This window comes from Electrona antarctica, assembly GCF_951216825.1.
Source record: "Electrona antarctica genome assembly, chromosome: 22".
In the NCBI taxonomy this organism is placed as follows: domain Eukaryota; kingdom Metazoa; phylum Chordata; class Actinopteri; order Myctophiformes; family Myctophidae; genus Electrona; species Electrona antarctica.
In genome coordinates this window covers 9,999,537-10,023,987 of record NC_136805.1, presented here as the reverse complement: position 1 = coordinate 10,023,987, position 24,451 = coordinate 9,999,537, and the positions used below count along the sequence as shown (strand labels likewise).

Below are 24,451 nucleotides of genomic sequence, written 5' to 3'. Positions count from 1 at the left end.
TTCAACGAGGGACAAGGGCTTTTACCCTGGTCCATTTACATTATCTTTCACAGATGAATGAATGAAGGAGGAACATGCTGTGAGCTGTAAAAGGCACTAGTATGAAATGTAATCAAAGTTTTATTTGATTTATTTTTCTGTGCAAATACAATGCGGATGTGTGCGGTGCACACAGAAATGACAATGAAACAATGTTTTTGATATAATTCCTGCAAGTAAAAGACATTTAATAATAAAGCCCTGATTCATCAATATCAAACAGGTTTTTGCCTGAGATTCACTCTTTGGTTAAATCCTATTGCTGCATTCACACGGGCAGATACAAAGATAACCGTTCATTTTCAATGGAAGTGTTTTTGGCAGCACATTTAGATTTTAGTCAGTCTCTTCAATAGTTTAATTAGTCTTAGTTATCATAGCTTAGTTTATTTAGTTTGTCAACATTTTTCGTCTTAGTCGACGAAAACACTGATCCGATGTTTGGTAGCTGCTGCAAAAGCTACAAAAACGTTGAGCTAATCTCAACTTCAGATACAAAGCTACAAATATGCTCTGTAGCTTTAGTTTGCATCTTTGAATCTTTTGCCAGTGTGAATGCAGTGCAACAGTTGCAACAGTCAAGGCACACATATCACCCTTGATTGAGCCACGCAAATCCTTCATGCTTGATTATAGTTTACACAGCCATATGCATTCATGGAGGATTGGAATAGACAAACATGCAAAAGGTGATCATCAACTGGGTGGTCCAGAAAAACACTGGCGTGCCCTCTGCTGTGGGAAAAACCTAAGCACTTTCAAATGGCTTAACCACAAATACTTATTACAGTTCAGTAGGAAAGGCACAGTAACTAACTATACAGTAGAAGACACATCTCGGGTGGTAATTGGTCCAGGAATGCTTGCGCCAGGATATGCATTCATGTAATTCAAAATAAAAAACAGTACCAGGTAATCCAAAACTGTCTTTAAAGGGTATTCAGACTCTTTTTTTTTCATGTAACATAAAAACCTTACTGTACACTGTGTTCATCGGTAGAATGTAGAATATTGTTCTTTTGAGTGCACATGCTTCAAGGTATTATTCCATTAATGTTCCCAAGGGCCTTGTATGAAATATTGAATGATAATATCATCGTGAAAGCAGACTCTCCGTGACGTGCATGATCAAAGCCCTGTGTTAGAACCCATTTACAATAAGTTAAGGGTAATAGTCACATAGAGATCAAAGTTAATCTGCCTCATCCTCTGAGTCACTGCTATGCTCCAGATCTTCATCCTCGTCTTCCTCCCCTACGAACTCTGCCTCTTCTTGCTGCCAGCGTCGCTGGAGTTCCTCCAGGCCTATGAAGCGCTTTAGCAATGCACCAATTGCCTCCACATCGCTGATAGCCATTTGGCAAAACATGAAGAAAGAGTTGGATTCATTATGAATGTACAGAATTGACACTTATTTTCAGAACTATAAAAAGAAATCCCATTACTACACATCTGGTACAGCTACGGAATTGAGACCGACTCGACTAACACCAAAAAAAAAATTGTCTTTGACTTGACTTCAGGACTCCTGCTGTCAGACTTGATTTACTTGGAACTTGACTGCTTTAATACGCAACAAAACTTTGCACACATTTGACCCAGTAATTAGATCCCGGAGCAACAGCTTATTCAAAGAACAATACAGTACATGGACATTTGATTATTATTGGGCAGAGCTGTAGAGAAAAGTAAAAAAAATAATCTGAACCTTAACCTGGATTTGCCTCGAATGACTTAAGACTTATTGACTTGACCCGAAATAATTGAAAACATGACTTATTGACTTGACCCGAAATAATTGAAAACATGGTTTAACTGGTGTGGTTACAGTACCTGCGACCACCAAGCATAGCAGTGTGTGTCAGAGGGTAGGAGAGACCTGTAGCGAGCCGCAGCACCAGCAGATAGCCCGTCCCCAAGTAGCGAACTTTCTCCTCCTGCACAGAGACATCTCGCAGATGCGTCAGGTCCAGCACCGCTGAGAGATGGATGGAGAAAGATTTTGGCACTTCAGTGATGAAAGTGGTAGGCCTAATTTATGACCATACCGCTCAGTAGGGCTGTCACAAATGGATCATGAAAGAAGATTGACACTCACGTCAAACGATTCTATTGTGTTTTTAGCATTGGATATTGGAACATAAATTACATTTGTTTGGCTTTTAGGCTTTGTGAACAAAAGTCACAGGGCAGATATGGCAAATAACTTTAATATACAAAGAAATTACATAATGAATAAATGTATACTATATTCCCATAACATTTGAATATAGGGAAAATAGCGATACATTGTGAGCTCGTAGATCGGTTTATTTGGCTATTTCTCTACTTGAAAAGATTTGAAAATGTATGAACATTTTTCAATAAACAATTATGCAAAAATAGGCGATTATGTAATAATTGTGACAGGCCTACCACTCAGCTATAGAGGGTATGCGCATGCTTAAAGTGAATGGCACATAGAGTGGCAAAGCAACATGCAAAGTGAGTTTAACATTGTTTAATGTGGTTTAATGCAATCAGATACAACTTTTCTGTTTGGATGCATGGGTTGTCAAGGCCAGAAAGTAGTTTTTTGCCACTCAGTAGGCATTCCTGCATAACTTCCGGGTTTGATGATGATGTCACGCGCATACCCTCTATTGTTGTCAAGTGACATGAATTATAAATATGAATTAGGATTGAAATCATCCGTCCTGTATCATCAGGATTATCAGTTATGCCCCATCTTCCCGATGTTACTGACCTTTCTCGTGTCCTCTCCTCCACAAGGTCAGGATAAGGGCATACAGACTGAAAGACTTGAGCTCAATCAGGTTCTTGGTTTTGTCAAAAACAACATCCTCCCATTCCTCCATGTTTTGCATGGCCACAAAGATGCAGCCAGTCACGTAGAAGAGTTTCCACGGGATGCTGTCTGTTGGTTCCAAATAAAACACAGCAAAACACATGATGGGGTGACACCATCTGACATGGAGTCACCAAACAGGTTCAAACAGAATGTTTCTCTATTTGGGACAGTGGTATACTGTGAAACAGTAGTGCAGTTAGTATCATCCTAAACAGGGCTATATTGACAATAGGCTGGTTAATAGTTTATGGTACGTGTTGTTTGTGTACCTGAGCTGTAGTATGCAGCGGCCAATCCAATCGATGCTATACCTGAAAGCAGATAAAGAACTCTTTTGAAGCAGTACAAGTCAAGACCAGGGCAAATGAGAGAGACACTGACCAGACAACTTTAACCGTGACTCGAGTCATTATTAGTTATTTTTAAACCTTGTAAACGAACAAGCGCACACACACACACACACACACACACACACGCCTAATTTACCAACAAGGAGAGACCAGGATCGGATCCCAGGGGACCTCTTCAAGTGGAGCAGGGTGGCAGTCTGCTCCTCTACCATCATGTATCCCATCTGATGAACAGAGAACATATCTTAGCACTGCATCATCCCTCTACATTGAATATTAGATTATACTAGAACTAGGGGCATGATTTCCTTTCTAAAGGTCCTTGCTATGGACCAGAGCTAAACCAAGCCGGGCCATTGGAGCCTGCTCTCGACTCACTATGCAGCTATAGCCCTAGAATGGCTGTGATATTACATACTTTAAAAAGACTACATTAGTAGAGTACATTTTTTGATTAATTGAACAAGGTAGACCCTCTTGTAAACAAGTGTAATGCTTTTTTGGTCGTTGAGTTGTGCTTGAATTGTACTGTAATTCTGCAAACTGTTGATTGAAGTATTTAACAGTTTGCAGAATTACAGTACATTTCAAGCACAACTCAATACAAAAACTGTTAACTGCGAGTGGACGACCCAATAAAGCACTACACTTGTTTACAAGAGATGGTCCACCTTGTTCAATTCATCATAACATTTAGAGACATACAAATATACACTTCTAATCTAATTACAGTCTAATCTAATTACATGTCCAGAAGCAACCCTGTGTAATGTACGTTACAATGGCATCCCGAGTCCGACAGCATTGGTGAGTGATGCTAGTGATCATTGATGAAGTAGCAGACTATACTGTCCTAGCTCCTTTCGGAACCCTACGTTAAAGTTTCTGACATTTTCATGACTTATCCAAAGGAGCTCAACCCGGGGGGTCCGGAGACGGGCTAATACTGTCCCTGACCCTATGAAGACCGCTGCAGTCAAAGGGACTTTTACAATATAATACACATTTATAGATAAGCCTTCATTTATCCTTTAAGCTTACCTTAAAATCTTCAACTTCTCTTCTTCAGCGATACGTGTATTAGTTTAAAATAGGGAAATGTCTCTGTTGCATTACCTTCCTTGTGCATTACAAGGAAGTTGCACGTTCCATTTCACATAACTGCTGTACTTTGAAGAGGGTGCTACTTCCTCCTGCTTTAACGGACTCTGATTGGACGAAGGCTGGACGTCGCTGGCCAAAAAGGCTAGATCTACAAGATCTACAAGCCAAGCAACGCGTCGCATTGCGACCCGCAAGTTAGCTTGTAGATTCGTTCTTTTTTTTGCCCAGCGTTTTGCCCTGTGCATTTTTATTAAAAGATACATATTATTATTATTTTTTATCATACTATTAATAATAATATTGTCTATCATTGTGTTATTATTGTATTGTATTAATTATATTATTAATACTTTCGTATGTAACAGTGCGGTTCTGCGCATGCGCCCCTGACCATGGCGAGCCGCCGGTGAACACAACACACAATGGAGTCAGACGTGCTGAAGAAGAAGCTTCATGACATTTATCAATAACCCCCGACTTGTAAACGAATTTTAGATCGCTATATATATAGGCGTCTTAACGGTGCCCGGCCGAGTTCTATTTATTTACTAGAGGCAGCGATGGTAAACCTGTCCGATTTAACCTCAGATTCTTCAGAATTTTCTGGATGACTAATACTTGAGTTCACCTGGCCGTGTCGTACCAAAGTGGCGCTGTCCTTGTGACTTCTATGCCTCCATGTCTTTGTCTGAAATCATAACAATAACACTAATACCACAGAAATCAACCGGTGAGTCGAGATGAATATGATCATTGTCAGGATTGTAATGCTTATTGAACTACTATACTGCCATGCAGTTGAAATGTTTACCTAAGGTTACCAGCAGGATTTTCACTCCCTAGATATAAATATAATATGAATTACACTAAAAATTCCATGTCTTAATTCTGTCACACACTTATGTTGGGTTTGATTAGCTTATTAACGTGTTGTTGTTGATTCAGAAATAACATGAGAAGAAGGCTAGAGAGGAATTATGTGTGTTCTGTTCTCTGGGATCATATAGTTCATACATTTATCAATTTATTTATCTAATTAGAGACTGTGACGTCCAAATATTGTTTGTGGTAAAACATGTCCACACATCTTATTTTCCCCTCATACAATCATAACGTGTCGTGATGTACCAAGGAGATTTGTGGCTCTTATGTTGTCATTGTATATATAATTACTGTGAGCCATTATATTTTGATGACGGGAAACGACTTTACTCACCGTTGTAAAGCTGGTTACCTGCTGTGGCTGTTGATTGGACAGTAGCGTCTCTGAGCTCTAGTCTAGGGTGGAGTTGACGAAACAAAACTGTGTGTGTGTACAGTAAATATGCATATCGACAGTCATCCTCAGCCCTCAGCGAGCGCTCTCTCAGAACTGCTTTGTGTCACCGAGGAACTGAACGCTGATTTGTGATGTTCTATTTGTGTGTGGTATTCTATTATTCACAGACAACCTCAAAGAAAGATGGCCGAGCTCAGCATAGCAAAGCGCAAGGAGAAGTGTGAGAATTGCACAAAACAGGTAAAGCTTGTGTGACATTATGTAATTGTATTGTGTACGACTGTGGGGCGAAAGTGTAACTAACATTTTGCTTACTTTACGTTTCTGTCTGTAAATGTTCAATTTTCAGTGCAACAAGAAACAGAGTGACGATGACGACATCAGCTCCCTCCAAGAGAAACATGAATCCAATGGAGAGGTATTGACATGTTGTTTTTTTGTTTCTTTAGTAGAAATATATTGCAGATTTATTATAATCTCCCCATACGCTTTCTGTTGCACAATTCAGTATATATCAGAAGTTTGTTACATGGCTACACACAATTAAAATATGGGTTCCTCCACACACCACCCTCTCTGTCGTGTTCTCAGGTGAGTGAAGGGTCTCCCGTGTTGCTAAGTGCCTGTCTGTCCTGTGAGGGCTGTGTGTCGGAGGAGGAGAGCCAGAAGATATCCCAACAGAGCCTGGAGGAGGTGAACCAAGTTCTGGCCCTCAATAAGGTACACTACAGGACCACACATATGCTTGTAGATCGGAAATCTTTGACGCGTGACCCGATGCGCAACCAACTATACGTAAATCAGGCATTACACCTGGCACCTGGTTTTCCGTTCATAAAGGTTATTTGTCTCTACCATATTGTCTCTTTTTTTGTCCTCGTCAGAAGTGTGATGTGTCCAAACACAAGGTGCTGGTCGTCTCAGTGTGTCCCCAGTCTCTGCCTTTCTTTGCTGTCAAGTTTGGCCTCGACATTCCGGAGGCCACCCACAAGCTCTGTGGCTTCCTCAAGAGTCTAGGTAAGGGGTGTGTGTGTGTCAGAAGAATATAATATGTGTGTGTTAAAAACTGTGCTGTGCCCATTGGTATCTATCGTGGATGCTCAACACTCACCTCTCTTGCCTCATTTTCCCGTTTTGTCTCTCTCTCCCTCCCTCGTTCTCTCCATGCGTTTCTTCCGTAGGAGTGCAGTATGTATTTGACACCACTCTGGCGGCAGGCTTCAGTATCCTGGAGAGTCAGAGGGAGTTTGTTCAGAGGTACCGCAGGAGGAACCATGACTCCCACGCCTTGCCCATGTTTACCTCATCGTGCCCAGGTTAATCTCCTCTCCCTGTCAGGCCTCTCTCTGCTAATGGTCCTGGTCCCCTTTCTCATTTCCTTTCTTTTAAAGAACCACACCGGGGGTCCGGCTGCTCTGGCATGTTTAGCCCATTAAATATCGCTGGATATTAATGAATGCATGTGTTTTTGTTTGTTTTTTAAATCACATCGCTGTTTGTAACTAAGACGATATTGTTAATTAACACTTTCAGGTGATAGATATACAGACCTTAAACGTATCTGCTTCTCAAGCTGTATTTTGGTCACCATTTTAAAAAGCCATGGATGATAAAATATATTTTCTACAGGGACTATGTATAGTATACCATGAGTCACAGTCAATGGGCTAAACGTGTCCTTTAATTTCCCAACCCCATGTTCACTCTCTGTGCGGGTACATGCCTTCCTATTCTAATATTATACATCATTTATTTGTTCTTATTCGCTCTCGTGTCTTACTGACCCTGCCCCTATGTAAAGCCTGTGGTTGCGGGCCACATTTTGTAAAGAGGCTGAGAGAGCTTCTTTTAGTGAGGGGAGAGATAGCAGTGGAGTGCTGTTGGAGAGAGATAGACTGGCGAGCTCACACCACTCCCTCCACCAGAGATACCAGCAAGAGTGCAGAATGTTCCCTGCCTCTCGTTTGATTTTTGTTCATCAACCTTTTGCCTGAATGCATACATCCATACCCTGGCCTTAATATTGACCTTGCTCTGTCCATTTTTAAACATCATTTCATAATTAGTTTAATATTTGCCGGTATGATTACGCAGTTGTGTATATTCTGTTTTTCAGGAATATAGGCTAGTACAATTTGAATTATTTTCTTATTTTGTTTTTACTATATTTAAACCCCTATAAATGTTACCAGACTATAGCTTGGATTGTGCGTGTCTGTGTGTTTGTTCAGGATGGATTCGGTATGCTGAGCGTATCCTGGGCAGTCTGGTCACCCCTCACATCTGCACAGCCAGATCTTCTCAGCAGATCATGGGCTGTCTGGTCAAAGACTACTTCTCCAAGCAGCAGGTCAGCATAGGTTGTACGCTTTCATGGTGTATGGCATTGGTAGGGCTGGGCAATATGTCGATATCATAATGATAGTGTTATTAGACTATATCGTCTGGTATTTTGGATGGTGTCATATCAGCAAGAGCGTTGTCCTATTAGCCAATTTGAACAAAATCGTCCATGGTCTGCCGACATTGGAAATGGACTGCCAGTCTGAACATAGCCGTAGCTCCGAATTCCTGATTCCGATTCTTTTCATTTCCGAGCAGAAGCTGAGTGCAGACAAGTTGTACCATGTGGTGGTGGCTCCATGCTTTGATAAGAAGTTGGAGGCGGTCAGAGAGGAATTCCACAACAGTCTGTTGGAGAGCAGGGACGTTGACTGTGTCCTCACCTCAGGTCTGAACCATATCTCTCCTCGTCATCTCTACCGCAGCATCCTTGCACCACATCACACGGCCACGCCGCTTGACAAAAACAACAATTAGTGTCAACATGACTAATATTTGACTAATAAATCATGTCGACGTGACTCACGTAGACCCTATTTTCAGTTAGAAATATGTTACTCTTGTGGCGTGTCACACTACGTGACGAAGCACAAACATGTGGTGATGCTACCGACGTGAGTTAACAGGTAAAACTAGTTACAATGATGTGTGGTTACTGTATTATCATCAAGTTAATCTTCTACGTATTCAAATTCCTCATCAAATGTGTCAGTACCACCTCATTATCACATTTTGCCATCTCCATTGAGCACCTGGTTAGTTCCTCTTTTTTCACCACAGACTGTTTATATTACCACTAACGGGGAGCTACAGTTTATGTTCCCTCAGCTCTATTAATAATACATTTACATACATCACACAATACATCATTGTTATTATCGCACTTTACATTCTTGCAAGGGGGGAAGGTTAGGATTGGGTTCCTGATGTCATGACTGTAGTGTACAATTCCATTCTAATTCCTGTCACCTTTTCCACAGTTATGGAAAACATAATCTAATTTTAAATAATTTCCATATTACTGCCTATCTGAAGTTTCAGTGCATTTCCTTTTCTACCCTTTTCAACAAATCTCTGTCTGCAGTCTCCAATTTCGTCTCATTTCCTGTTTCCTTCTTAAGCAAGACATGGTTTCTTATTTCACTTCTCATTTCTTCCGCCTGGCGCAGGCGTTTAACTCATTGTCAAAGAGGGACCACCACCCTGACTAAGAATCAACCTGGGGACCACTGTTGTTTTGGGATGGGATATGGGCGAGTGGCACGCTATGAGCTTGTAGGTCTGCTATTTTTGAAAAATCGTGAAAATATTTATTTCAGAAAACTGGAGGATTTAGAAGAATTCTTTAATTCGTCTTTCGACGTCAGGCCTAAATGGGTTAAACTCAGGTTAACTGATATAAAGTACTGATAGAGCAGACAGACACATGACATGAATATATGGGCATATTTCCTAATACTGATGACTCAATCAGGCAAGCTGGTACACTTACCTGAGATTCATTCTAACTCCCTTTTCTGTGGAATCAATGTCTTAACTTCAGACTTCCCAGTAACTGATAACATTGATGCACTTCCACAGAACAGTTCACAAAGGTTTAGTGCACTGTTCTGTGGAAGAAAATGCAAACGGCATTTGTAGAATCGTTCTTGGGTCTAAATGGGTTAAAATGCGTTGCTCTGTTGCAGGGGAGATCTTCTACATGATGGAGCAGAGGCAGGTGTCCGTGGAGGAGCTGGATTCAGTTCCACTAGATCATGTGTAAGTGCTATAGAAGAGCGTCGCAGTCCCGCCACCCCTTTCAGAACCACGAGGGCATCAGGAAATAATTCCCTATTCATTTTTCCCCATAGAAGTTTTTCCCCACTAAACCAAGTTAAAGGACAACTTTAGTTTTTTTCAACCAAGGTTCATGTTTTAGGTTGTTATTAGAGAAAGTAAAAGATGAGTTAATCTTTTTTCATCTGCCGCTTTCTTTCGTTTTAGGGATTTTAGCTGTTTTTGACAGGGGGGCGGGGGCAGTCGAGCATGGGGCTAAATATGTATTTTTTTACAAAATGTTATAGCAATTTATTTTTTTTGAGTGGTGCAACCACTCCAAGGAACAGCAATGTCCGTGTTAACCTATGTTTGTGTGTGACTATGTTTGTGTGTGACTCATGTGTGACTCATGAGTACCAGTAGGGGTGCTGTTGTGCCAGAAACAGAGAGAGATAGTGCTGCACTGTTGCCTGCTAATGTGAGAGAGAGGGAGGGGGGGGGGGGGGGGGGGGAGTTGCACCACTCAGTTCACACGGGTGTGATTTTTATTATTTACTATAGTCCTACTAGACCCCAAGAAATTACATCTGGCCACAAAAGATCACAGGATCTACTGAATGTGAAGGTAGCCTACTAGGGGGAAGCCACACAGCCGTTTATAGGGCCTTGCAAACGTGAAGCGAGGAACGCAGGCGTTGTTGCCTGGATCAACACAAGTCTGTTGAAGAGGGGCGCAACAACGCAAGCGTAAGAAAAAAAACACGGGACCGCGCTCACGTAAATACGCTTGCGTTGTCGCACCGCGACTTCTCAGAGCAAAAACGCAGGTCTCATTGAAAATGAACTATAGGCGCGTTTTATCGCTCCCCGTTTGCTAGGCCCTTATAACTGTTTTCAATTTTAGATTGAACTTCAAAGTTCCCTTGTCCTGTAGGTTGGGAGAGGCTGGTGATCCTGGGCTGGTGAGATACGAGGGACGTGGCTCCGGAGGCTTTCTAGAACACGTTTTCAAACACGCCGCCAAAGAACTATTTGGTCTCGACGTTCACGAGATCACATACAAGACCCTCAGGTGAGAGAGCAGGTGGGGGTGCGATTGTAAGGGATGTACAGAGAGTCAAGACAAAGAATAGAACAGAATTGAAAATACTAATACTAATAATTAAGACAGTTCAACATATGCCAGACAACACAGTGGACAATTTGGGTCATTCAGCTAACGGTAAATTATGCAACATTTGCACAATTCAATCTTTGCGTCCACTCAATTGGGCCAGGATCTTGTGATCAAAGCATGGCCATTGACTGTACAGTATGTATGCAGAAACATAATCAATGCAAAATACATGAGTGACGTCCCGGGCCAGGTAGGAGTTAAATCTTGCAGAGTACAGCTTTAACCCATTGAAACTGGCATCTGTGCCATTTTCGATTTTAGCGTTGGCCATTTTAAAATAGCATATCTTTGCACAAAAATACAGATTTCTATAATAGGCCTCAGGTCTTAACCCACTTAGACCTGAGGACGATTCTACAAATGCTTTTTAAATCCTGACAGTTTTCGGAACAACTCATGTCTCTGTATCAGTGGTTCTCAAACTATTTCATGTCAAGGACCCAAAAAATTATATGTAATTGGCTGCCGACCCTCATCTGAAAATATGTTGTTCCAGGGACCTCCCGGGAAGCAAAGATTTTAGTTAGAAACTTTCTCTGTGAAAGGCATATATTCAAAGATTTGTGCCACATTGTCACGATTTTTCAAAAATAGCTAAAGTATAAGATAATGCTTAAAAACACAAATGGGTTCCCACCCAGAATAGGTTAGGTTAGAGGGTATGCGCGTGACATCATCATCATACCCGGAAGTTATGCGGGAATGCCTACTGAGTGGCAAAACACTACTTTCTGGCTTGGACAGCCCATACAATCAAACAGAAAAGTCCTATTTGATTGAATTAAATGACTTTAAACAACATTAAATTCACTTTGTCACTCACTTTGCCACTCGATCTGCCACACTTTATGCATGTGCATACCCTCTATAGGTTAAATTAACCCATTTTGGGCGGGAACCCCTTTTGGTGTTAGCATTATGTTATGCTTTAGCTATTGAAAAATAGCAGATCTACAAGCTCGTAGCGCGCCACTCGGTGGCGCGCTATGAGCTTGTAGATCTGCTATTTTTGAAAAATCAAAGAACGACTGACATAGAAACATAGCTTTTTCAGAAAACTGTCAGGATGTAGAAGACAGAATCTGAATCTCAGGTCAAAATGGGTTAACCCTGAGAATTGTACCGTGTGCTGTAGGAACCGTGACTTCCAGGAAGTGAGTCTGGAGCGGGACGGAGAGACCCTGCTGCAGTTTGCCGCCGTCTACGGCTTCAGGAACATCCAGACGCTGGTGCACCGCATGAGGAAGGGCCGCGTGCCGTACCAGCTGGTGGAGGTGCTGTCCTGCCCCGGAGGTAACGATTTGACAATGGGCTCTATGCATGCACACACACACACCAGTGTTGTTTGTCTACAAAAATTAAGGCGAAAAAATGTTCGTCGACTACCTTTTTTCACTGATAAAACTAAATGAAAACTAAGCTATGATGATTAAAACTTAAGACTAAATATACTGGCAATTTCGTCAACAAATAAAAACTAGACTAAAATGTTAGGAAGGGACTATAGTGGACAAGAGATCCAGTATAAGTCATTTTACACTTGTTTGCGTGCTGAAAATAGCAGATCTACAAGCTCACAACGCGTCGCAAGCTTGTAGATCGGCTATTTTCAGCAAGTATAAAATCAGCCATTACGACGGCATCATGGCCCGCCAAAATACATTTTAGTCGACTAAATCAACTAGATTTAGTCGACTAAAATCGTATTATATTTAGTCGACTAAAACTAGACTAACGCTAAGACATTCCAGGTGACTAAAATGTGACTAAAACTAAATGAAAGCTATACAAGAAAGCTATTCAAGAGACTATTACTAAAACTAAAATTTGCTGCCAAAATCACTGGCACAAACGCCATTTTGGGGCCCCTTCCCTACTTCCTTCACAGGTGTTACCGATGATACTAATGAAGGCTCTGTTCCATTCTGGTCAAACAGAGTCAGGGTGCTGCTATTGTGCATGTTGGCTCACTGGAAACACTCTGCTAACACAGGTGGGTCTCAAAGTGTCCTTGAGTGGGTTCCAAATGGCCCCGTACCGGTGTGTGTGTGTTATGGGGGTCCTTGAAATTAAAACATTAGAGAACCACTACACACTAAATGGAACAGAGCCTTAATTGGTATCATCGGTAAAACCTATGAAGGAAGTAGGGAGGCGGCCTGGAAGTAGGTTTTGATGACTTTTCAAATAAACGTTTGTTTTGTGTAACCGTGTTAGCAATACTGCATACAACCACGGCATGAATGCAGGTTTATTGGCTCAAAATTGTTGCCCTTGAATAAGTACATACATAATCAATACATAGGACTACAATGTCATTCTTTATACTTTGTTAGCTGTCACAGAGAATCGGTTATTTTCAGCCAGCGTCATGATATCAGATATCACGAACCTGTACTATAATTAGATTAAAGTAAAAAATACTCCTTCGATCTGTCATTATTGGGTTTCAGACACGTTTCAGTTGATATTCTTACGATTAACATAACCTTAATCATGTGCCAGTGCGATGGTATCGCATGCTGTACATTTTAGATCTACAAGTTAATGCGTTGTGAGCTCGTACATATTTCGACATATTGTTTTTTAAGCTTGTAGATCGACGGCAGCTGGTCATTTTGAACGCCCTCTTCTTTCTTCTCTCCCCCTGTGTGTCCTCCTCGTGCCCAGGCTGTCTGAGTGGCCGTGGCCAGGCAGAGAGCGAGGTGGCGGGTCGGCCGGACAAGGCCCTGGTCCAGCAGATGGAGGAGGCGTACAGCAGCCTCCCGGTACGTCTTCCGGAGCACAATCCCAGCCTGCACACCCTGTATCAAGACTGGCTGGAGGGTCAAGACTCCAAGCAGGCCAACGCTCTCCTGCACACAGAGTACAAGAAACCAGAGTACAGACATCACAGTCAGCTACACACACAGCCCCCACACATACAGTGGTGAGGATGTGTGTGAGTCAGTGTGAGTGCTGGAAGCAGCACTCAGTGCTTCATATTGAGTGGAAACGCGTTTCATAATATGAAAGCTAATATTCGGTGCCAATATAATTGCCACCGGGTGCGTCCATAAGATATAAGCTGAGGACCATTCAAAGTTGTCATTCCTCCCTTCGGCCACAGGAGGGCAATGTCTCCTGCTGATTTAACAAATGGCCACAAATGGCCACTGTCCTGCCAAAGGCTGTAGAAATGAGCGTCCTCCACAGTGCAAAGCCACACACACTTCCTATAAACAAACTGCTGAGGGGAAGAAACACTACAGTGGTTTTGTTGTCGGTATCATTTCTGGGAGTGCATCATCTCGTAGACATGTTGTGCTGGGAATAAAGAAACTGTTGGGTACAAGGTCACAATAATTCTCCGGTAACGATTTCCTCCAGCATTTCTTTCTTAGCTATTGATTGGCTGTGGATTGCAACTATCCATGCTAATCTCAACAGAGCAATAAGCCACAAATGATTTTCTTTTTTCAAGTAGGCCTATTTGGTGCAACTGGAGATCAAGGAACTGAATGTACATTTGGGAGCCAGTCGTACTAGAAATCAGATGGTCCAATTTGATTGAGACCATGATGTTAGTCTACCTTAGGTAAATCTGTGTCTGTATTGTCGTGTATGAATCGGTGTGTAAAGATGACTGCAGTTGAAATGCATGTGATTTCAGTTAGAGCAAAGGTACACAAAATCCTCAGGGTCAACTTAAGTCCGAGTGAACAAATGGAACCAAATGGACCCTTTGCGAGTCCTATTGGTTCCATTTGTTCACCGCCTTAACACTGATGATTTTATAGTGCATCAGCTAGGTAGCAAAAACTGGTGCTGCTGTATGAATATTTAATAGTATCTCCCGCATCTGCACTGCTTTAAATACTATGATTTGACATAAGTCATCATTATTTGTTTTTTACCAATCCAGTGTTTTGTTCTGCCGTCCAAATGAAGAATCTAATTCTAAAAAAAAGAAAAAGCGGTACAGGACTCTTTCATTTCATCCATCCATCTTCAACAGCTTATCCGTAGTTGGGTCGCGGGGTCCCGAGGCCCTCCCAGTGGGACGTGCATCGAGGACCTCCCTAGGGAGACCCTCGGGAGGCATCCTTACTAGATGCCCGAACCACTTAAGCTGGCTCCTTTCCAAGCAAAGAAGCAGCGGATCTATTCTGAGTCTCTCTCGTGTGACTGAACTTCTCACCCCATCTCTAAAGCCCAAACCACACCAAAGGGTCAGGTTGGGACAAAACTGTTTAAGGTAAAACACACCAATGCAACTCATTGAGTTGCATTGGTGTGGTCTACCTTAAAAGCCGTTTTGGCCCAACCTGACCCTTTGGTGTGGCTTGGGCTTAAGGGAGATGCCAGCCACCCGTCTGAAAAAACTCATTTTGGCTGCTTGTATCCGCAAACTTATTTTTTCGGTCAAAGATTGCTCTGTAAGACAGACACTAGACAGAGAGCTCTGCCTTCTGGCTCAGCTCTATTTATCACAGCTCTTTCATTTGTCACTTTTAAAGTTGTATTCTTTTGTCCTTCTCGTTAGACAAAGACGTCCAAACAATTATATTTGTATTGTTTTGCTTTTTGTGTTCTTCTTCATACATGTTGAGCACTAAAATATTTGAAGAAGTGAACGGCTGTGGTGTCATTTCTGGATGAAAGATGTTGAAATCAAATGCATCCACTGTTAAAGGTCTTTCCCTCCAGTGATATGAACCACCCTATAAGTCATAGTAAAGTGTTAGGGGTTAGGTTTACTAAGTATTGAGGGTTTAAGTCGTAAAATGTCTAAAAATGTACGGAGAATTTCGGGCTTTATTTGTAGTTGTTACGTCCCCACTAAAGCGGTCCAGGTGTTATTTTGTACAAAAACGCATTATTGGCTATTTCCCCTACCATAAGCCCTTAATAGAGCGTCGCAGTCCCGCCCCTACGACGCCAGGCCCAGGAAATAATTCCCAATGCATTTTTCCCATAGACATTTCAAAAAGTATTTAAAGACCTTATAAGCGTACAAAGCCAAAGTCCTCATAGACTTTCCTCAAGTCTATGAGGAAAATGAACGGGGAATTATTTTCCGGGTCTCTCGAGGGGGCGGGACTGCAACGCTCTATGGGGCGTTGGGTTTAGTGCTAATTTGCTTATTTCCATCGAAAAGCCTTCTCCTCAAAAATCATTTTTTTATTATATATATCCTCTCTTCATAATGTAAATTGTATCCCACGCGGCACACTTTACTACTTATTTAGATGGAAATAAGCGAATTAACACTAAAACCCAACGCCCCATCGAGGGCTTAGGGTAGGGGAAATGGCCAATAATGCGTTTTTGCACAAAATAACACCTGGACCTCTTTGGTGGGGATGTAACAACTACAAATAAAGGTAAGAAAGCCTTCTAGCCCGAAATTCTCCTTTAACATGAATCCAACATTACAATATGTAGTTGGGGCCCAGGTCCCTGCTTCATCTCTCTCTCAGCAAAGGGCTCCTTGTAAAAGCTTTGAAGACTCATTTTGTCAACAACTTGTGAATAGGTTTATGACATTATAAAGTACTGTATGTTGTGTACATGGTAAAATCCCCAGTGTTAATTGAACTCAGAATAGCAGTCATATCTGCTCTGAGCGAGGCCAGGTGAGGCTATTTAGGTGCTGGACAAATGACAGAGCAACAGTAGAAAATGATAAAATCTCGTTCTCAGCTCCAGTTTTTTTAATTATTATTGATGCTTTCAACGTTTTGATCTCAGTCAGGAATGCTGAAAGCATTAAAAGAAGAACTCTGCACCACAGTACAGTACTGTACAGTACGGTACAGTATGGCACAGTACGGTACAGTACAGTATGTTACAGTACGGTACAGTATGGTACAGTACAGCCTGCTAAAGTACAGCCTGCTACAGTACGGTACAGTATGGTACAGTACACTGGATGGCGTGGCGTGGCACTAGAGTGAGACCGGCCAAAGGCCGGTCAAATTATAGTAAATCTAATCGGCACCCTAGGTATCAATATTGTATCGAATTGGGAGGTAAGAGAAACGTCCCACCCATAAACGTGTGCAAATGCTGAGAATGGTTGGTGTCTGCAAATGTAGAGCGAGTCGGTTGCATTTTATAATGTCAAGGACATTATGACAAATATGACACCCAAATGCCAAGTTTATGAGTTCCTATGTCGTGCACAGATGCACATCAAAACAAATTGGCTGACGGCAGCCTTTGTTCAAGCTTCAATCTCTCTCTGGTCAGATTCAAATAACATTTTGTGTCACAAATGCTGTCAGTGTGTAACGTTGTTAAACAATCGTGTTTACTGTCGTAGCGCAGCACCCGGTGCCGTGCTATGAGCTTATAGATCTACTCTTTTTGAACAGCTAAAGTTTAAAATAATGGTTAAATGGTAAATGGTGCATTTATATAGCGCCTTTATCCAAGGCGCTTTACATGGATTGTGCATTACATTCACCCATTCACACACACATTCATACACCGATGGCAGCGGAAACCATGCAAGGCACCAACCAGCACATCAGGAGCAATTAGGGGTTCCGTGTCTTGCTCAAGGACACTTCGACACTAACTCTGAACTGGCAACCTTGCGGTTACCATCCAGCCACTCTACCCCTGAGCCACCGCCACCAGTGGTTTAGGTGACACATATGGTTTAGGTGACACATATATGGGTTAAAGGTCTCTGTAACCTCTTAGACCTCATGTCCTGTGGCATCAAAGTGCCTATAGCTACCGGGGATTTTTCATCATTGTTTCTGATGTTACTTTTATGTTCACAGATTCTGATCTTTAGTTCTCTTTGTTTTTTTCCAATGTAACAGAAACCACAAGGATGTTTTAAAAGAAACACAACACATTTCGGTTTTACAAGTAATCCTCCTCACTTATCTTTTTGCCTGTATGGGCCGGGGGTGTAGGAAAGAATCACCCTTAATCCTTACAGTTCACACAATTCACACAATTATTCCTAGGAAGATTACCTAGGGCAAAAGTATCTAAGATTTTTTAGATACTTTATCCCGGATGATGGCCTGAAACACACCTGTTCATCTGCAGCTGCAGTATATTAAAAATACTAAAACCTCTTGACAAAGCCTTAGTGGCCCATGCAGCAAATTATTTGCTTGGGCAACAAGGCTTTGAGAATATAGATTTATTCTCTGTTCCTATGCATCTCTACTACTTTTGATTTCCATCTGGACCTCATCAGGTCATGCTTTTGGTCGAAGAGTCATTTAATTAGGTAAGGGTGTACAATAGTATAATAGGATCGCCTAATACATTTGGTTGCTTTGGTTTTATTTTTCCTTTTTATTTACCGTATGTTTGCCATGTTATTGGAAGAAAAGACAAAAACAAATCTTTATAAAAAAAAAAGATATTAACTAGTAACTGGTTCCTTGTATAAATAGAAGTCACACTGTTCTGAGGTTAGCGGGTATTGTCACTATATATATAGGCTAAATGCTTGATAACATCTCAAATTGGTATTAGACTTAAAAGTACACAATAATGGTTTGTAAAAGACAAAGATTTCAACATTAAGTCATTCAAGAGGTGTAGCAGTTTGGTGCACGTACTGTATATACGCACACAATCTCTCTCATCTCTCTCCCGTCTCGCCGTGTGACACAAGTCACTACAGTAACCACAAACGCAAATGACGCAAATCACAAACACACTTCCTCAGCATGTCACACTTGCAGACAGTAGGCCTATATGTGCTTTTGAGACTTTGTAGTTAGTACTGTCTCACAGACTAACAGAGGTCTTACAGAGGTCCCTGCAGCCCAAGTTGAGAGATGGAGATGTGGAGCTGTCTTTTGGGATTACTTGTCTGCACACCTGTAGTGGTCATTGGGACAGGTGAGTGTGTGCCTATATTAGTGGTTGGTCCCTGCCTACAATTTACAATTTACAATTTAGGCATTTAGCAGACGCTCTTAATCCAGAGCGATTTACATTAAGCCTAGACACAATGCGCACAGTGTTAAAGGAGAATTCCATACTAGAAGGCTTTCTTACCTTTATTTGTAGTTGTTACGTCCCCACCAAAGAGGTCCAGGTGTTATTTTGTGCAAAAGTGCATTGTTGGGTATTTCTCCTACCACAAGCCCTCAATGGGGGTTGGGTTTTTGTGCTAATTTCCATCGAACTAAGTAGTAAAGTGTGCCGCTTGGGATACTATTTACATTATGAAGAGAGGATATATTATAAAAAAATGAGCGATGGAAATAAGCGAATTAGCACAACACCCCATAGCCCCATTCAATTCAATGCAATTCATTCAGGGCTTATGGTAGGGGAAATAGCCAATAATACACATTTGCACAAAATAACACCTGGACCTCTTTGGTGGGGACATAACTACAAATAAAGGTAAGAAAGCCTTCTAGTAAGGAATTCTCCTTTAACTTCAGCTGAACTCTCCTGGTGGGGTTGTCTACATACTGCTGTAGTTTTAGTACTGTAGGTACAGTCCATTATCATTGATGTAAAAGTAATTATTGTTAGTGTTAATCAAAACAGATGATGTGTGTAAGTGTATGAGAGAGAGAGAGAGAGAGCATTGATTATGATTAAAGGAAGATATCTTCAAGGACATATATCTGTCACTTCCTTTGCAGTCTCAAACTCTTCATCTTTAGAAAGAATATGCATGTGTTATGAATAGGAATCATGCTAACTTCTGGCACTTTTCCCAGTACGATCATCAGTACAGGCTGCATCTCTGAGAGTGCAAAGGTTGAACCAATTTTGTCACAAATGGATTTGGGTACATTTTCAAGTGAAAAACTGGTGAGCGTGATTTTACTAGGAGAGAGCAGTGTGTTTTTGAGTATGTCTGTAGTCCACAGAAGTGGTTCTCAAAGTGGGGTCCGGGGAACCCCAGTACTGCTTGAGGTGGTTCCAGGGGGTCCCCAGCTTGATGGTTAGCTAGGAACCAAATCGACACTTACAGACTATACAAATGGACCCATAGAGTCCTTGAATGGACCCCATGGAGTCCTTGAAATTAAAAAAGGTTTGAGAATCACTGGTCCACAGCTAAGGTCCACAGTGCCAGCTATTTGTGTCCCCGACAGTTTCCCAGAAGCCATCTGCCATCACCTCGGTGGGAGTCAACTCCTCTGCTGAGATCCAGTGCTCCACCACATCTTTCCCTGGGCCAAAGGGGCTCTCCCTGAGGGGTCGCTTCCACGGCAACAGAGAAGTTGTGTACCTTTCTTTGCTAAATGGAGCCGTCCAACAGCAGACCGAACATAAGAACTACCGTGGCCGGGTTGGTGCGGTTCCAAACCCTGAACACCGCCATGGATGTAGCGTCACCCTGCGGCTGTCTCGGCTGGCTGTGGAGGACACAGACCAATACATCTGCCACTGGAGTTATTCTACAGAGTCCGAGACAGAGTTTCACAGCAGTGGCACAATTCTAATTGTTAGAGGTAAATACAAAAATAAAAAGACAATTTATTATTTTATGCTTTGGATATTAAAGATGGAGTGCCGTGATTATACTAGGAGAAAGATTTCTTTCAAAAAAAGTGTACAGAAAGTTTTAAAAATATGTTTTTATGTGGCCACCAGTTGTCACCAGTTGTTCATTAAGTATACCTGGTTTTCACCTTAGCACCACCCACCTGAACTTAAGCCTCACTCACACCTGTTGTATGATAATGTGGGAGGGGTTAGGGTTATGATGTCACTGAAATGGTGTTATTTCAGCTTTTAAGGGAAGACATATTTGAATATTATAACCACACCTGGGGGTATATTAACTCCATAGACACGTGCAAAATAGAAAAAGTACAACAATCACAGCACTCCATCTTTAAAAAATCGTGACAATTGTGCAAATCTTTGAATATAATTTTATGTAGGCCTATGTGTTTTTAAGCGAACAATTAAAAAAAATCTTTGCTTCTGGGGGTTCCTCGCACAAAATATTTTGAGATGGGGGGTGTCGGCGGTGAAATAGCCTACATATAATTTTGGGGTCCTTGACATGAAAACGTTTGAGCACCACTGATATATAGCATTAGCAACACATGTTGTTTTTCTTCAGAAAACTTTGTAGGAATAAGAAGACATTTGTAGAATCGGACTCAGGTCTTCTGGCTGAATACTTTACGTTTCAAACAAGTACATCATCTCTCCAAATGTGTGTCATATAGGCACAAGGCGGGCGCACAGCTGTGGGTCCCATACTGAGAACACTCCCCATGTTGACAATCTCACCCTGGTTGTCCTAAGTGTGACCTCATTCTCTGTCATTCTCCTCATCTTCATTGGAACACTGCTGTGGAGATGCAGAGGGGGCAAGTATTTACAGATGATGGAATTCAATAAATAATTGTTTGAGTAAACTACTCTCCGATCTGTAATTTACTATGTTCACAGGAAAGGAAATAAATAATTTGCATAGAGGGAAGAAAAAAGTGTAAAATATAAGAGTAACAAAAGAGTAACCGTATAAAGGTTAAAATAGGAATCTAGTGAACATTATGACAGTAATGCTTGAACCACTTCGTTATGAGAGGATTTGTCCTTAACATGTTTCATTTATGTCTACACAGTGTCGTATCTGGTCAATGGACAGGATGCCACCGTCGGGACAGAATGATGCAACTCAGACAGTCCAGCAAGGTCTACACAGGTTAGAAAGAACTACATACCACCAGCAAGAAATAAACCAAGGCTTGACCCACAACCACAAGGGCATCAACAGAACAGGTGTCCACTGTTCACCTATACTCAGACAACACAACAGCTCTCCTCTCTAAATAGCTGTGATTTTCAGACATATTTATGTCATTCTGAAGGGAGACAGAATATTCTCAATGTACATTATTCTTATGAACTGTCAAGTCCCCATCATCTGGAGCATAACAGAATGCAGCTGAAAGGAACATATTGCAGATGTGCAGGTGTTGTTGAATTGTTCCTCTGCTTGTGCTTTTTCTTTGTCTCAGTTTTGACTTTTGTCAACCTGTGTGTGACTAAATGAGTCACAGAGACAGAAACCACATCCTGCTTTTGGTGCATACAATGACAAAGGAGGCTGAAAAAAAAGCCTTCTTCAGACCTTTCGGTTCGAAAGGTTACCACTTTAGCAAAATATATGGCTGGGGAGCAGAAATTGGTGTAAAGCGTTTAAAAAACAGGAGGGTTGTGCACACCCAGTGCCTCGCTGGTGCGCTGGACAAAGGTCGATGCGGTGTAAAAGAAAGGAAGTCCGCACAACAGCTCTGCTCCACAGTGTTTTATTTATTTACCCCTTTTGGTGTTTTAACTAAGCATTATGTTATACTTTAGCTATTGAAAAATAGCAGATCTACAAGCTCATAGCGCGCCACCGAGTGGCGCGCTATGAACTTGTAGATCTGCTATTTTAGAAAAATCGAAGAACGACTGACATAGAAACATAGCTTTTTCAGAAAACTGTCAGGATGTAGAAGACCTTTTTAGAATCTGATCTCAGGTCAAAATGGGTTAAAACACCGACATATAGTGACACGACGTCTTGGCCATCAGGGGTGAAATTGGTGTGCAATTTGATGCAATACAGCAACATACCGTAGAATGCATATTAACTCACTTTGCTGCATGGTAGCCCAAGGACTAAGGTAAACATAATAGGCCTATTAATATAATAAAGCAAACTGTAAAGGCATGTGATATGATGCCAAGCCATCATTCTAAAACGTGCACATATAACTTCAGTTATCCCCTCCATATATTGTTTATTAAATGTTTGTGTTCAATCAGTTCATTAGTGTGTCATGAAGTGATTTTGAAACCAGCTTACTCAACTAAAGACTGCTGTGGTCTTATTATTATGTTTGTCTAACCAACAGTGGTGTTAATGGTTTTCTATATAGGCCAGCATGATCATGGTGGAAGAAGCCTACTGACACTTCTTTACATAGGCCTAAGGCCTCACTCACACCTTTCGATCTAGCATACAACATTGATGCATGCTAGATGTAAGCAAGATGTAAGTGTCATGGCCGCCCCAATGCATTTCCAATGGAAGTCAAGTCACATACTACAGCTTGTAGTCCACAACATTTTGGACTACAAGCTGTTGTATGGCTTTCGGCTGTGTTTCGACTGCCCCCCCCCCCCTCATACAACACAAATGTTGTGTCAAACCATGTGACTCCCATTGGAAATGCATTGCGAGCTTGCATCAGCTATACATCTCATACAACAAGCATACATCAATCTGTTGCGACCGTGTGAGTCGCCCCTTAGTAAATATCAATACCAAGAAATAGGCTACAAGTACAAGTCTGGTGTTCAAAATGTACTTGAGTAGTACTAAAGTGCCTCATTATGCAGTATATACAGTATGTCCCATTTCACAAGTTTGTCATGTATAAAAATCCTCTGGAAATAGCAGATCTACACGCTTACAACGCGTCGCCAAAGCAAAGTATATAATTATAGGGTTGAAGTGGTTTTGAAATTTCAAATATTTGCAATGGAGTAAAAAGTACAATATTTGTCTAGATAGTAGTGGAGTAGAAGTAAAAGTATTGAAAATTGGAAATACTCCAGTAAAGTACCTCAAAGAGTACTGTAGTAGGCCTACTTGACTGCTTGAGTAGCATACAGTAAAGACGCCCTGAGGGCGAGAAGCACGCATCCGCCTGGCGGCCTGGGTGACGGCAGACTGCTGCATTTTGGCATGGGGGGTCATGCCATATGTTATTCCATCAACATATGGAATAAATTCTGTACTGGCCATACTGTATATGGAGCGTGTCTCGAGTGTACAGGGTTTGATGAGGTCAGATCAACAAGAGTTGCAGCGTGACCATATATGGAGGCGTTAAGGGTCTCCATGATGTCACGTGATGTCACGAGGTCAGATCCATATATGGAGATCTAAGGGTCTCCATGACGTAAAGGTGATGTCACAATAAGGCAGGCATGATGGATTGGCAACCATATATGGTGTGTGTGACGGACAATTATTACATATAGCCTACTCACACCACTGATAATGAATCTATGGTCCAGAAAAGCTAATATCAAATGTCTGGTCCCGTAGTGGTCCGTCTGGTCTTTTTCTTCGCTTTTTAACGACATATATATATCACGAGTCTCACGATCCGTCCGTATCAAGATTCACACCCCATTTCTGATTTATAACATCCGATTCCTCCTCCTCCTCATCATCATCATGATCATCTAGCCTGTACCACTCTACAGAGTCTACACCAGCTCTACACTCTGGCCTGTACACAGCGCAGGGCGGAACTATTAAACAATAGATTTGTTTAATGCGGACATTTTAGTCGATGCACTGCACTGCATAACTACTGTTTATAACAACAACATGCTTGTTCTTAGGTTAGTACCATTATAATGCTTGTTCTGATGTTCTTCGCGTTAAATTGAAGATTAACCCAATCATCTGTGGTAGTGTATGAGTCACTTACATGTACTGTGTCGTGTGTAGTAGTTAGTGGGTGATTTATCTGCACGTCCCGTCTGTGGATCAGCTGGCTCCGAGTTGTCACCTTGGCTGCTGCTGCTGC

The 24,451-nt window shown here is 41.7% G+C and overlaps 2 protein-coding genes across 8 annotated transcripts; one reads left to right on the top strand and one right to left on the bottom strand.

The window, feature by feature from the left end:
- Positions 1–112: 112 nt before the first annotated feature.
- Positions 113–24,437, bottom strand: cybc1 (cytochrome b-245 chaperone 1). Of its 5 annotated transcripts, XM_079491819.1 has the most exons (8): positions 24,353–24,437; positions 8,350–8,422; positions 6,735–6,851; positions 3,377–3,464; positions 3,160–3,201; positions 2,786–2,956; positions 1,873–2,017; positions 113–1,385 (listed from the first exon to the last, which is right to left on the bottom strand). In XM_079491819.1, the coding sequence occupies exons 4-8, from the start codon at positions 3,462–3,464 to the stop codon at positions 1,232–1,234; spliced, it is 600 nt and encodes a 199-aa protein (XP_079347945.1). In that variant the 5' UTR covers positions 6,735–6,851; positions 8,350–8,422; positions 24,353–24,437; the 3' UTR covers positions 113–1,231. The 5 variants fall into 5 exon arrangements, with proteins under 5 accessions (XP_079347945.1, XP_079347946.1, XP_079347944.1 ...); XM_079491820.1 differs by lacking the exon at positions 8,350–8,422 and having other exon boundaries at positions 24,353–24,433; XM_079491818.1 differs by lacking the exons at positions 8,350–8,422; positions 24,353–24,437 and adding an exon at positions 12,028–12,163.
- narf (nuclear prelamin A recognition factor) lies at positions 4,744–15,516 on the top strand. Of its 3 annotated transcripts, XR_013788732.1 has the most exons (13): positions 4,744–5,074; positions 5,791–5,863; positions 5,973–6,041; positions 6,215–6,343; positions 6,508–6,640; positions 6,805–6,939; positions 7,855–7,973; positions 8,225–8,354; positions 9,655–9,727; positions 10,662–10,799; positions 12,040–12,197; positions 13,575–15,141; positions 15,241–15,516. XR_013788732.1 is itself a non-coding variant. In XM_079491815.1 (12 exons), exons 2-12 carry the CDS (start codon positions 5,807–5,809, stop codon positions 13,835–13,837), a joined length of 1,404 nt encoding a protein of 467 aa, XP_079347941.1. In that variant the 5' UTR covers positions 4,744–5,074; positions 5,791–5,806; the 3' UTR covers positions 13,838–15,516. The 3 variants fall into 3 exon arrangements, 2 of the variants coding, with proteins under 2 accessions (XP_079347941.1, XP_079347942.1); XM_079491815.1 differs by having other exon boundaries at positions 13,575–15,516; XM_079491816.1 differs by lacking the exon at positions 4,744–5,074 and having other exon boundaries at positions 5,673–5,863; positions 13,575–15,516.
- Positions 24,438–24,451: the final 14 nt, after the last annotated feature.